At 42.9% G+C, this 14,279-nt stretch overlaps 1 protein-coding gene across 4 annotated transcripts in view; it reads right to left on the bottom strand.

The window, feature by feature from the left end:
* Positions 1-5,332: 5,332 nt before the first annotated feature.
* Positions 5,333-14,279, bottom strand: part of FAT1 (FAT atypical cadherin 1) — a 116,592-nt gene continuing 107,645 nt past the window's right edge. For 2 of the 4 annotated variants that reach the window (XM_036301200.1, XM_036301202.1), the window contains exons 26-28: positions 12,863-13,000; positions 7,797-7,832; positions 5,333-6,807 (exon numbers count right to left, since the gene is read on the bottom strand). In XM_036301200.1, coding sequence (XP_036157093.1) covers positions 6,176-6,807; positions 7,797-7,832; positions 12,863-13,000 — 806 coding nt within the window. In that variant the 3' untranslated portion in view covers positions 5,333-6,175. Of the gene's footprint in view, positions 6,808-7,796; positions 7,833-10,218; positions 10,279-12,862; positions 13,001-14,279 lie in introns of all 4 variants that reach the window. The other 2 variants (XM_036301205.1, XM_036301201.1) reach the window with 2 other exon arrangements.

Below are 14,279 nucleotides of genomic sequence, written 5' to 3' on the forward strand. Positions count from 1 at the left end.
ATTGAACATCTACTTTGTACCAAAACTGCTGTTTTGGTTTGTGGAAAGGAGCTTTGAGGCCAGAGCCAGGATTTTGAATTTCAGTTGCAACACTGCCCGGTGGTGTGACTTTCAGAGAGTGATCCTCTCTGAGCCTCGGTTTCCTCATCTGGAAAATGGGGTAATAGTCAGCGTGGCTGGATGGACGCCAAGTATATAATGAGCTCTCAGGAGGTTCCACTCTCACTCAGGTTGTTAGTATTGACTCCACACGACTTCTTTGGGGTTCTCATCCACTTGCTTTTTAGCTGAGGAAACTCAGCTAAGCAGGAGAAGTTAGGTGGTTAAACATCCTAGAGTTGAAGAGGGGCAGAGAACAATTTTGAACTCTGGTCTATGACTCGAAAGCCGCACGCAGCCTCTACCAGCCACTGATGTCTCAAGGCTAACTTTGCAAATTTGGCCAAGAAATGGAACTGTGCCTCCAAGTCTTTGGGACAGGCGTGAGGGGGTTGACACGCCCTCTGGATAGATTGTTCCTTTTCCTGTATTTTCCTGTAATTGTTCCTTATCCTAAAACCATTAGGTGGTAGCCATAACCATTAAAGTGAATTGGAGCTACAGTCATCGGACATCTTGAGAATTTCATTTTACCCCTTGAGGTGACTGGTTAATGGCCCTGATCTAAAATCACTGCACTCATATCTATCACCGCCTCCCTGCAGACCCCGCATGATGAGCTCTTTTCAAGATGTATCTGGCCCAATGACATTTTCACTCGAATGTGTAACCCATTTTCTTCCTCCTCCACGGCGAGCATACATGACAGTGTAGCCTCTTCTGTGGCCACACTTTCTAACAGCACAGTGACAAGCGCATTAATTACCTAAGTGCTCACACAGCAGAGGGTTTCTTGGAGGGAAAAAAAAATACTTGTCATTCTTTTCAAGTGGCTCATTCTGTTTGCAATAGAGGCATAAACTGCTGGCGAGGAAATTAAATTCTGACAAGCAGCCCTCTTGCTCAGCTGGTGCACTAATTGAAATGGAACCTAATGCCTTTGATGAAATGCAATCAGAAGCGACACGGAATGGCAGTCTGCAAAAGAGAGAAAGCAGCCCACATCGACCTTCTCAGAGTTACTGGCCGGATTCAGCGGGGGGCGGAGGGGAGCGGTACTGGGGAGACACTGGGACGTGGGGCCGGATCGTTTCCCAGGTCTGAGAGATGCCTACCTCAATGATACATGTATAAGAAGTCACTGAAAATGGAAATGAAAGATAATTGTACAAAGATCACCCAGTTCGTGTCTAGACCTTATTTTTCGTAGGATAAATTTCACAGGAAAAGATAGCAGGATTCTCAGAGACCTCTCTACCAGAGCTGCCCTGAACAGATGTGCTGACCATTCACACACACACACACACACACACACACACACACACACACACAATCCTCTGCGCAGTGGGAGGAGCCTGGGGCATCACAATACACAGCTGGAACCTCTGGGTTAGAGCACGTGGCCATGAAAATATTATCACCTTCTACACATGCCGTGATGTGGGAAAGGCAGGGGGAGAAAACGTCACAGGAATATCACAGCAGAGCAATACGCCAATCAATGTGAAGGACTGGTGAGCACACCAAGGTTCCACCTTTGATATTGTCAGGTTCTAGCATCTTGTTCAATTATATGCAATACTTGAAAACAAATAAGCCAGACATGTAGAAATTTGTCCTAAAGAGGAGCAAAAATAAATATATGAAAGTGTTAATGTTGGGATTGCTGTGAAAAACTGCAATCATCTTAAAAGTAGCAACACAGACAAATAAGTTATAAATCCATACTGTGAACTATTATGCAGCTCTTTAAAAAGGCATTTTCTGTATGATCCTAAAATGGATCACTGATACTGTGAAGTGGGGAAAAGCAGGGTACAAAATTGTGTGCAAGACACCAAGTTTGTAAACCCAAGTGAGGTAGTTCCCTCAGAAACAAAAATCAGATTATACACATAAAGACAACGCATTTGTTTCTGGGTGAGAGGATTATGTTCCTGCACTTTTCCAAAAAATTCATTAAACCAAAAAGAATGTGATTTTATCAAGTGGCAATTTTTTAAAAAGCTTGACTATATTCCAGAAATCCTAAGAAAATGTGCCTGAAGTGATCAGTTAGTTTCAACTCTACATGTCTGTAAGTTACAGGTTTGGGATGACTTTTATGATTTTTAAAAGTTAAAATATATAAACATGTCAGATGACTTTCTTCTTATGCAGGTAAATAACAAAATGAAGAGACCAACTGCATCCACTGTTGTCTGAGATGTGAGCAGAAGTAAACCGCGTCACCCCTGGAAGCAGAAATGCCAACAGGCAGCGTGGACGGAAGCGGGTGTTTTCCCCTGATTATTAACCCTGGTTATTAATCACTAAGTTCAATAAGCACCTTTCAAATCTCTTATAATGCTTATGTCTAGATGTTTTAAACCATTAAAGAAAAGTGTTTGAACTATTCTACTTAGGAAGAGAAGGGTCCCAGGACTCTTAGAGGAAACCGAGAGAGGTCAGGGAGAGTCTGGAGTGGCCGTGCCTGACACGTGGTAAAAGTTCGCTGAACGGTGGTTAGATGAATGAGTACAGCCAGAGCCCCTTGTTTCACACACACGAATAGGTTACATGAGAGGAGCGTTCAGTATGTTCTTGTCTTAATTTGCCACTGACTTTCGTAAGCAGCTCTATATTCTCGGATCATGCTGTTACCATCTTCAAGTGACTCAACTCCAGCCCTTGAAAGCTCTGCTGAAATAGGAGGCTCTGGGTGGCAGTGCCTGGTGCACGTTCAGGGCCCACCTTCCTCCTTCCCGGGACGATGGTCCCTATCTACACTCTTTGACGTTACAAGGAAAAGAACTCACGTATGCAAAGCCTCTCCCAATCCCTGCTGATCACCCGGCCACTGATCTGTTTCAATTACCAGTAAGTAACCGTAGGCAACACCTCTATGGCAGGTCATGCTGGCCACCCAAAGCACGGATTTCCTACAGCTTCCTCTAGAGCAGCGGTTCTCAACCTGTGGGTCGCGACCCCTTTGGGGTCGAATGACCCTTTCACAGGGGTCGCCTAAGACCATCAGAAAATACATATATAATTACATATTGTTTTTGTGATTAATCACTATGCTTTAATTATGTTCAAGTTGTAACAATGAAAATACATCCTGCATATCAGATATTTACATTGCGATTCATAACAGCAGCAAAATTACAGTTATGAAGTAGCAACAAAAATAATTTTATGGTTGGGGGTCACCACAACATGAGGGACTGTATTAAAGGGTTGCGGCATTAGGAAGGTTGAGAACCACTGCTCTAGAACTTGCATTAAAAGGGGTATCATATTTCTGCCCAATTTCTCCTCTTGAAAATCCAGAACAGGGAAAGGGGGGAAAGGTTCCACAGCGTCATTTTCTAGGCAAGGAGGAGATTGCTGTTCACTCTAACAACAGATCGCTCTGCGCTCCACACCGTAGCATCTGCAGAGGAGGAGGCAGACCTGGGAGCCTGCAGGGGAGACACTGGAAAGGGGGACCATTGGGGTGAGCGCCAGGCATCTGCCTGCTTCAAGACACAAGTTCGACCCCAGATTCTCAGCTCGGACCTGAGCAGACCTACGGACTGGGAAAGAGGAGGGAGCACAAAAGTCACGGAACTGAGAGCTGGGGGACTGAGTGTTCTGACCCGTCCAACTTGAAAATAAGGCAACATTTCCCAAACCAGGAAAGGAAGGTCCCTCCCCTGGAAAAATGGAGTCTCTTCAAAGAGATCTATAGATACCAGCAGAGGGTTTCTAATAGCTTAACCAGGTATTTAGAGGCATTTTACAAATCCACACAAGGCCACCCTTGTCTCCCCTCTTTTCTCCTACTTTCCAACCTCGGGGCCTTTATACCATTTCTCTGCTAGGGATGCTCATTTCCCAGAGTCACATGGCATTCTCCCTTATCAACTTAAGGATTTTATCCAAATGCCAGCTTGCCATTGAGGCCTTTTGCCTTCTCAAAATTTTAATCTCCCAACCCCGCCCCCACGCCCATCACACACATTCCTTCCCAAGTACCAATTTTTCTCTTTAGTAGTCATCACTCCATACACTGCTACAAATTTTACTTAGAGGCCATCTCCTTCTGCTACCCACCCCAGCCATGCAAAATCCAAGGTAGGGAATTTCTGTCTGCTCATGTAGAATAAATAGTACATGGTAGGTGACCTAAAAATAGTATTTGAATAAATGAATGAAATGGTCCCACATTTTTACAACATAAGTAGGAGAAAGATTAAGGCAACTGTTCAAGAAAAAATTGCTAAGAAAATGGAAATAAACATCATATACTACTTAGCTCAGCAGGAATATTTACATCACCAAAACATTGAAAACACTATATAAGAATGAATCCAAAAATTATGCTATAACTAATAACAAGAGTAATGTAGGTTTTCCTAGTTTTTTCTAACACCATGCTAAGTCAACAGACAATTCCTAAAATGAGTGACTCAAGAAATAAACAATACATACACTTAAAAATGTGAAAAGAAAAAAATGAGAAAACAGCTTAAAGAGCTGTGATTAGAGTGCATAAATTTGCTGGTTTTTTTGTTAGACATATCTATCTCTCTTTGATGTTTAAACTACATATATATAGTTTATGTATGCAATTTGATAAAATATATATAATTTGATCAAATAAAGCAAACATTTACAAAAAGGGAAAAAATATCTTTCCAAAGTTCTCAGAGTACTTGTTTCTTTCTAATTCATATCACAGTGGTTGGCACGTAATAGACACCGAAAAAATATTTGCCAGATGGATGGATGGATCTGTCGGTATAAATACTCACGGAAAATAGCTTCTGGATTTCACAATAAATCACAGAAAAGTAGAATGAGTTCTTGGACCACAGAAAGATAAAATGCTTATATAAAAAGACTTTGCTTTTTATATAAGTCATAGGCAAAAACCATAAAAGCATTTAAATTATGGCCAATAAATAGTAATAAGATAAAAATATGTAAAGGAAAACTTTCTTAAGGTTTTAGTTAGAAAATATTTGTAAGAGTGCTGTTTACCTTTATACCCAGAATTCTGAGCAGTATCACGTAGCCATATACTGCCACCTAGTGGTTACATCTGTAAATATCGCCCGGTTTTGGCAACTGGAAAGAGACTTCACTTTTAAGCCACACAAAGCTATTTCTACATCCATTCTTCCATTCATCCACCCATCCATCCATCCTTCTCAACTCATTAACTAAATCCTGACCAGGAGTATAAATGTGAAAGAAAAACAGGCAGTAAAGCTAAAATATTTTATTAATAATTTATTGTCAGTAAGAAAGACTGGCTAATGGTAGTTTTCAGTAAAAACCTTTACAAGACCGTTGCATCACAAATATACAGACACTATAAAAACTGTGTCATGATGGTTTTGGTTCTAAACAGGTATGCAGAAGGTCCCCTTACACTTTCCAATAATGAAAAATGTTTGATAATTCTAAAATACAGCAACCCATTTAAGACATGGCATGGATCAGACCTTTTCCTCATCCTATGTACACCTAGAAATGCATGACTACACTGAAATGTATGAATGAAATGTCAAACTTCCGTGAAAAAGGACATAGCGTGAAACCCTGGTTATAGGAAACGATCAGGGTGCTAGGCAATGACACTAACACCACCCAAATCGGGTAAAAACAACACAAACCAACCCCACAAAATGTCTTGGGAAAAAAAATCGAGTTAAAACTATGAAAAATTAAATCTGTACATAACATTTACAAAAAAAAGGGGTGGGGGGAGTAAGGGAGACAGGAAATTTAAAATAATCAAATCTATATAAATACATGAATCATGCTAACAAGATGGCAGGACAGGTTTCCGTTTCATTATCGTTAACACAGACAAAACGCAAATACAAAGCAACTGCTGGGACGTGGCACAGCCGACGACACCTGCGCGCGGTACAGTAGGTGAGGACACTGGAAATGGCTAACCCGGGGAGGCGGGTGCGGTGCAGCCGCGCCCACCGCAGCCCCCCGCAGCCAGCGCGCACCCGCCGCTGCAGAGAACACTGCGGGCCATTCATAGAACCTCGAGGTTCCCTCAAGTCCAGGCACTTCGGGGGGAGTCGGGGTGTCAGACCTGCGTGTGCTGCTGCTGCGCCTCGAGCGGAGGGATCGTCACCTCTTCGAAGTGGCCGTCGTCGCCGCTCTCATAGTCACTCATCAGGACCTCGGACTCCACTTCGCAGCACGCGGACACGTCGGAGCAGGAGGCCGTGGAGGCGTACACGGCCAGGGGCACGTGCTCGGCGGGGGGCGCGTCGCAGTTCCGGGGGTACCCGGGCGGGTACGGGGCGTAGGGCTCCCGGCACGGGAGGCTCTCGCCAGCGCCGGCTTTCTGAGGTTCCGACAGGTCGACGGGGTAGAAATGGGGCAGGTACTGGTTCAAGTGGAACCGCTGCCGGTTTCGGGAGGAAGCGCCCGCGCTGCCCGTGGCGGGCATGTCCCGAGGAGGGTGTATGGACTCGAACTGGTCGCTGAACTCGGGCGGCAGCGGGGGCAGCTCGTCGGGCGCGGGGAAGTCCTCGGGCGGGGGCGGGAAGTCGCTCTCGATGTCGTAGCCTCCGGGGTAATAGTCTGTGTCGATGGAATTGGGATCTGCCGCGTACAGGGGCGTCTGCTCGTCGATCACCTCGTAATTGGGGAATTCCTGGATGTCCGGCAGCGGGACGGGGGGCATCCAGTCCGATGTGTCCCAGTGGTAGCCTGGGCGGGAGACAAAACGGCAGGTGTCAGCGTGCTTTTCCGAGCCCGGGCCGCGGGGAAAGTGCTCAGAGCGTCCCGCAGCAGAGGCGCCACGCCTCACGCACGCGCAGGCAGGCGCATCCTCTGGAGACCCCGGCTTTGCTCTGAAGACACCCCCCAACCCCAGCCCAGTTCTGAGAGCCTCTCAGAACCGGGCTCACTTCCTAAAATGTGGGCTTCATTTTAGGCAAGTGCCTTCCACTCCAGGAAACAGAGTTTGCACAGAAGCCGTGTGCTAGCATCTAAGACATGCACCTTCCCCCAAGGACCCCCCCGTCCTTCAGCTGCCCGTCTGGCTCCATGTGAAGAGGGGGGTTCGCTCAGCTCAGGACACAGGGAGGAAGTTTTGTCCTTTCAAAGAGGTTTCCATGTCAAGTATCAAATGTCACCTGATCTGCACTAACTACTTGTCATTGAAAAATACTCTTTAATGCAACTCTTTAAAATAGTAAAAGTAATCTTTAACATGCTAACATCTTAAAAATTTCCTATATAATAATGATAATGTAGTAAGTTTAATATAAAAAGTTATACTATTTTTCATTAGCCCTAAAAAACACAATGAAGTATATTAATACAGGTGTGTATCAAAGCATGCTTCCAAATCAAGCACAATGCAAACGCTGAAACGTAATACATTTTTGATAGACCACATTGATTTGTTATTTGTTAAAAGTCTACAGATCACTTTAGAGAACATAAAAGTATAATAGTTTTTTTTTTTTTAAACCCTCCCAATGTGCGGGTAGTTTTTTTCTCCCTTAGGATTGTGCAATCCTGTGGCTGAGAGGGAAAGGCGAGCGGAGGGCGTTTAGAATGCAGGGCGCAAATAAGGAGGGACTTGGTTACTGCGCATCCACCGAGCGAACGAGGGAAGCAAGTCAGCACTGGGGCCCGATCTTTGCCAATTTTTAGTGCGTATCAATCAACAACTGGCATGCATAAGTCACCTCTTGATTTGCCCAGGTCAGGAGCAGCCAAAGACTCTTTTGGTGGCAGAGTAGAGAGAAAAGAAAACATTCATAATTAAAACCGAAAGACGGCTGAAAAAGGCAATCAAGACAAGTACACGATACAACGCAAACTGTTCGTAACGGCCCGGTCAGCCATGGACCCTGCCTGTCAGCCACTCGCTATGAAAATTCCAAATGGCTGAGACATTTATGTAGCACGAATATAACAGGACATGAGAATGGAGCAAAAAAAGATGACCGATGATGATGACCTGGCGACTTTGCCGGAAAGCTCAAACATTATTTTACTTTCTTTTCCTGGTTTCGGCAATCTAAACCTGAAAGCACACGATTTTGTTAGGAAGAGTTAAAATAAAGTATATAGTCTGTAATAAAATGTCAATTGATTTAAAAACTGAAATTACAGCTTCGTGGTACTGAGAAACATGATGAAATCGCTTTGTCTAATACCAGGTAGCATCAGGTTACTTAGGTGATAACCCCAATACATCTAAAGCTACATAAGACATACTTAATAAAAACAGTATAGCCTTCAAATGTTTATGAAGGTCAGAGATATTCAAGAAGGAACTTAGATACTTACAAGTAATTAAAAGTAAATCTCTCCACCCCACCTCCCCTTCGAGTATGATTTGATATTTACATTGTTCACTTTTCCCTGGAGGACCATTAGCTACACTTACTGCTCACCGCACCCACATTGTAGTTACGCTCACGCTTTGCACACTCATTTATACCCAGAACCCCAGCAGGCGTGAGAGAAGGCAGATGCAAATCCCAGGCCCAGGGCAGGTGCTGGCCAGGCTAAGCTCCAGGCTCTCGTCTTTGAAACGGGGGTGGAAATCCCTTAGAGTTATTACGAGGATTAAGTAAGATAAGGCAGGTCAAGCTCTCACTGGCAGCTATCATCTTGAGTCTTGTTATTGCGAAAGTTGTAATCATGGGAGAAGTGTGGTTACCTTAGTGATTTTCTAAATGCTTTCTATGCCTTCCACAATGTTCTTAAAAACCCATGTAATAAAGTAATTTGGAACAAATAAGATTTGATTGATGGTTCTCTTCCAGGCATTTAAATCAAGAACTGAAGAAAACTGGTGCCTCTAAAAAATGAATAAGCCACCATTTAGTTAACATGCATCTATAGAATATTTTCAAAAGTCTAGTAAAAATGCAATCATTGCATTTTAAAAAGAGGATTGACAGCCTTTGTTAATAAATGGGCACTCGATAATTCTTAAAATGTAAGCTAGTTTTCAATTTTAAAATCAATATGCGCCCCCCCCCAAATTATTTTACAAAGGAGGTTGCAGTGAAATAACTGTTTCCATTCTGTTTCTTTAAACGCTATCAATATTAAAAACATTAGAATCCTATCATGTTAAAACTAAAATTCACTAGGGCAAAATACAGATTACTTGCTGGTTTACCAAACGAAAGCACGGTACTTCTCAGGAAAATAAGCATCCGCCTCATCAGTAACTGGGACGGGCAACACTGAGACCTCTCGCCTCACTCCCCCCCCCCCCCCGCCCCCCGGCGCCCCGCATCAAATGCAGCACACCACCATCCTTCCTCTCCCTCAATCCTGACATCATACGTGTCCCAGCAGTTCAGGTCTCTAAGCTTTGTGTGCTCTGGGTGGTCTATGCCCCTGGTTCTCAAAGTATGACCCCCAGACCAGTAACATCAGAATTAACGGGGAACTTGTTAGAAACGCAAATTCTCAGGGCCAACCTAGACCCATTCAATCAGAAACTTTGGTGCTGGGACCCAGCCACTCAGCTGGCTTTTAACAAGCCCTCCAGGCGATCCAATTTATCATCTAAAAACTAAAAACTAGAGTGCAATTTGCATGATTACTCAATCTTCAGTACACTAAGAAAGGGCTAATTTAACTTACAATTTTCAGGGAGGTGGTCAGTGCCCTTTCTTATGAAAATTTTGGACAAATATATGAAAATCGACCTTCTGCCATGTTCAACCATTTCCCTGGCTCATATACGGGGAAAATCCGAAAGTGAAGAGCCAGCTATAGGAAACTGTAAACGCGGTGTGTTATTCTTATTCATATGAATATAACTTTTTTATATTAAAAATCTATTTAGATAGAATTATTTCTAAGCTTCTTGCCATATAAAGGCAACATTGTCAGGATCCCCTGAGTTACTTCTGATGTTGTGGAAGTTCATTATGAGTGACAAAAGGAAATGGAAACGCACAACATAAACATATTTCTGCCACGGATCTGGATTGTGAATATGTACACCTGCACAAAATAAAAGTCCGCAGCCTCCTCAGAACCACAAATGGCTATTTCTAAGCCTGTGAGAGGCCGAAGCACACGACACTAGCGACAGTCACTGTAACACAAACGCGAGCACACGCATGACGGCTGTACCTTCGTTCGTCACCGTGCCAGCTGCGGTGCTGACAAGGTGTATTACAGTCACTACGGAAGCTTGTAAAAAGGGACAAAGGGAGGAAAAGTTAGGGAAATCTTCAGCTCATGAGAATACAGTGCGTTAAACAGGATTTCTTTACATAATTTCTACCTCGAAATTTAAAAATGTGAAGCGAACACTTTAACACAATGTTAATGTGATGCATGACTCCTGCACTCTTCCTGTTAGTTCTGTATCTCAGAGATTTTTCTAATCGAGCTATATATTTGTTATTATTAATCAGAGAAATAGAGTAATAACCATGTCATATTGTAATTTAGGGAAAAAATGTAGCGGTCAATTTTTTCACAATTACAATTATGGATCTAATCATGATAAAACAGTCCTTATTTTAACATCTCCCGGGCAAAAGACTTCACATTCAACGAGTAAAATACTTGCTAAGACAATTTAGACAATTTTCTGAGTCCATGTAATGAACTCACACATTGTTCCAGGAAAAAGAAATTTAAAGAGCTACATAATAAGGTAAAATATGCAATACAAATACCAAAAAGGGGAGGGGGGTGCTTTGTCTCTGGTCTGTGTACTCCCAGCAGAAAAATGCAGACGGCCTGCCTGGCTGTTTCCTGTGTAACTTCCTTGTCATCTGTGTATCCAATTGTTTTAAAGTGTTTACGCAAAGATAAGGGAGGGAGCATGCATAGGGAGAAGGATGCTCTCAGAGATGTCCGCACCCTGACCCTGGGAACCCTAACTGTTGCCATCCCAGGCGAGAGAGACTTTGCTGATTCGATCATGTTAGAGAGCTGGCGGTGGGGAGATTTTCCTGAATTATCTGGGTGAGCCCAATGTAAGCACAAGGGTCCTTAAAGGGGAGAGCCTTTCCCAGCTGTGCTTGGAGGGGGCAGTGACCACAGAAGAATGGCCATCGAGACGGAAGGCAAAGGGAGAAAGCCAGGCAGGCAGCCTCTAGAAACTAGAAATGAAAACAGCCCTGCTGCCACCGTTTAGTGCAGCGGTCGCCAACCTTTCGGACCTCCAGTGGTCCTCGGACAACCGGCTGGCGACCACTGCTCCGAAGGTTTCCTTAAACTGGTGGTCGCCAACCTTTCGGACCTCACAGACCACGGGTTGGCGACCGCTGGTTTAGCCTACGGAGACTAATGTTAGACTTCCAAACCTCAGAACCATAAGATACATTTATCTTGTTTTCAGCCACTATGTTTATGGTAATCTGTTACAACAGCCTTAGAAAACTAAAACTATAATTTAAGTACAGACTCTTAATACAGACCTAACTTCACAATTGATAATGATGATGAAGATTGAAATATAAACTCCTGGACATATTTCTTTTTCCCCCCTCACATTACATTATCTAAAATTAATTTTTATAACTAATATGACCATAATTTATTTAAAGTATTTAGGAGTGTTTTTAAAAAAGAATGTTTTAAGAAAAATAATTAGAGAAAAAAAAAAAGAAAATTCTGAAATGTGTTTATAAAAAGCATTTAGGGATCAAAATATAAATTATTACATAAACTGACAACTGTAACATTTTAGAATTAAGTGTAATGAAAAAATAATCCTAATTTGTTGTGATTGGCATAATCAGCAAAGCTATGCTCATATACCGCATCACAATAATAAACACAGGCACACTTTCATATCATATACAGCATGCTTGAAGTCAGAAAAGAATGGAACATACTTAGGGTCATCTTTAGTTTGGAAAAGTTTAGTTTGCAATCTATTACTCCAGATTTAGTAACAAATAATTATTAGTGGGTTACTTCTTTCCACCAATAAAATATTTGAAATGTTTAAACACATTACATTTTTATGCCAAAAAAAAAAAAATTACAGTAAACTTTACTAATTCTGGGATTTGAAAATTTCCACTAAAAACTCACTTTATTGTGTTTAGTGAATACTGACAATTTTCTCTACTGGTATGTGTGTTATTACGGCGAAGCTGGTTCTCCATGCAATTTACCCTATGGAAACCAGACACACGTGACTGGCATCACAGAACCCGCTGTCAAACTGTCTTCATTAGAAAGGTAAGCAAACTTACTAGCAATCTCTTACACTGTGCTCTCAGTCAGTACGCTCTGATCCACATGGGAGCTGGGGCCGCAAGGGGTGAGGAAGAAACAAATAAAACCTTGTAATACCGAAGGTGCTACCGAAGGTCACACTGCAGACCGCCCCATCTCCTCTTACGGGCGTGGGAGAGGGGAGGGGTGAAGGAGGGAGGGAGTGATGCTCAAGGAAGTTGCTCTTAGGGCTTTGAAAAAATCCACAGAACTTCTAACATTTTCTGGTGTGGAAAAAAGTCAATACAAGGTTGGCCACCAAGATAAACAGTATCTTTCCATTCATTCTACTTTCTGCCCTATTACTGGGAAGTTGCCACAGTTCAAACACCAATCCGCTACCAACATTTTTAATATCTTCCCCAGCAGATGCTCATGCATGTATATACTGGGCATGAACAGTGGCCCACAGTGAAACATGGACACACTCTGAGATCTAACAAGGGCCCTGGGTGCATCGCGCTGATCACATCACACCACGCAATCAGCGCGAGGAACACGCAAGCGAGCAGCGGCTCCAGGGCTGCTGACTCACCGTTGTCATCACAGGACTCCGACTGGAAGGAGCTGAGGGACTGCACTTCAGACAGGCTCTCCCGGGCACTGTACGGGAGGGACGGCTTTTCCTCCAGAGGTTTCTTGGAGAGGCAGGGGTCAAGATCCACCACTTTAGCTACAAGGAAGAAACGACAGACAGGAGGCTCCATGAGGGCTCGGCCTGTGTTTTGGTCTCGGCTATAGCCTGACACAGAGCAAGCATTACCAAGACGGTCTGGGGTTTATTCAGTCAAAGAACACTTGAAATAAACATTTGAAAAACAAACAAAAAAACACAGAAAACCCCACAAAAAAACCCTATAGCACTCCTTGCAGATGCACAGAATAGAAATGAACCTGCCGCTGGATATCATTAGACAACCTGGGGAACTAAAATTTTGTTTTAAAATGGTACATACAACTTTCTACATTTTTTTAATCCTCACCTAGAGATACATTTTTATTGATTTGAGAAAGAGAGGAAGGGGTGAGGGGAGAGAGAGGGGGGGGGGGGGAGAGAGAGAGAGAGAGAGAGAGAGAGAGAGAGAGAGAGAGAGAGAGAGAAAGAAACATCAATGTGAGAAACATCAATCAGATGCCTCCCATACATGCCCTAACCAGGGACTGAATCCACAATTTGGGGATGCGTCCTGGCTGGGAATCTTGGTGTACAGCAAGCATGTCAAACTTGCGGCCCACAACGAATATTTTTGCGGCCCAGCCAATATAATGGCATGTAAGAAACATTTTAATAAAAATTTCATAACTTAAATTTTTACAATATCCTTTAACATAATTATTAATAACGAACTACAACGTTCGCTAATGACTCATGATTATAATCATGTTGCATTCATTTCCCTTATGTGCCTTACGTGCAGGCGCACCATTTCTCTCCACTAATACCAGCAGCAAATATTTTAGCAGCTGACTGCCATGTCATTAGTCTTGGACTGACTTGTTGGGTGTGTGCAACGGTAAATATTTCGCTTTTGGAGAACAAGAAAAATAGGTTAATTTGCGTTATGCTTATTAATTTGTGCAGTTATTCAGTGTCTGGTAAGTTAATGTTCAAGAAAATTATTAATTGTTATTAAAGTGTTCTATTATTTTATGCTAACGATGACTCATTTATTTCAGCATTCTGTATTCAGTATGTCTCTATCAAAATAAACCTACGCTTCTATGAAAATTGAAGCTTTGGTTTTTTTGCGGCCCACGTAAACTGAAACCTTGTTTATTTGGCCCGTGTTAGCCTTTGAGTTGGACACGCTTGGTGTACAGGATGACACTCCCACCAACTGAGCCACCCAGGCCAGGGCCATAGAGCTATTATGAAAGCATCATACATGTTAGGCCATGAAAATAAATACAAAGATGAGCAAAAGCAGGTTTACAGTTGTGAATGACACTCT

This window comes from Myotis myotis, unplaced genomic scaffold (assembly GCF_014108235.1).
Source record: "Myotis myotis isolate mMyoMyo1 unplaced genomic scaffold, mMyoMyo1.p scaffold_m19_p_3, whole genome shotgun sequence".
Taxonomy (NCBI): domain Eukaryota; kingdom Metazoa; phylum Chordata; class Mammalia; order Chiroptera; family Vespertilionidae; genus Myotis; species Myotis myotis.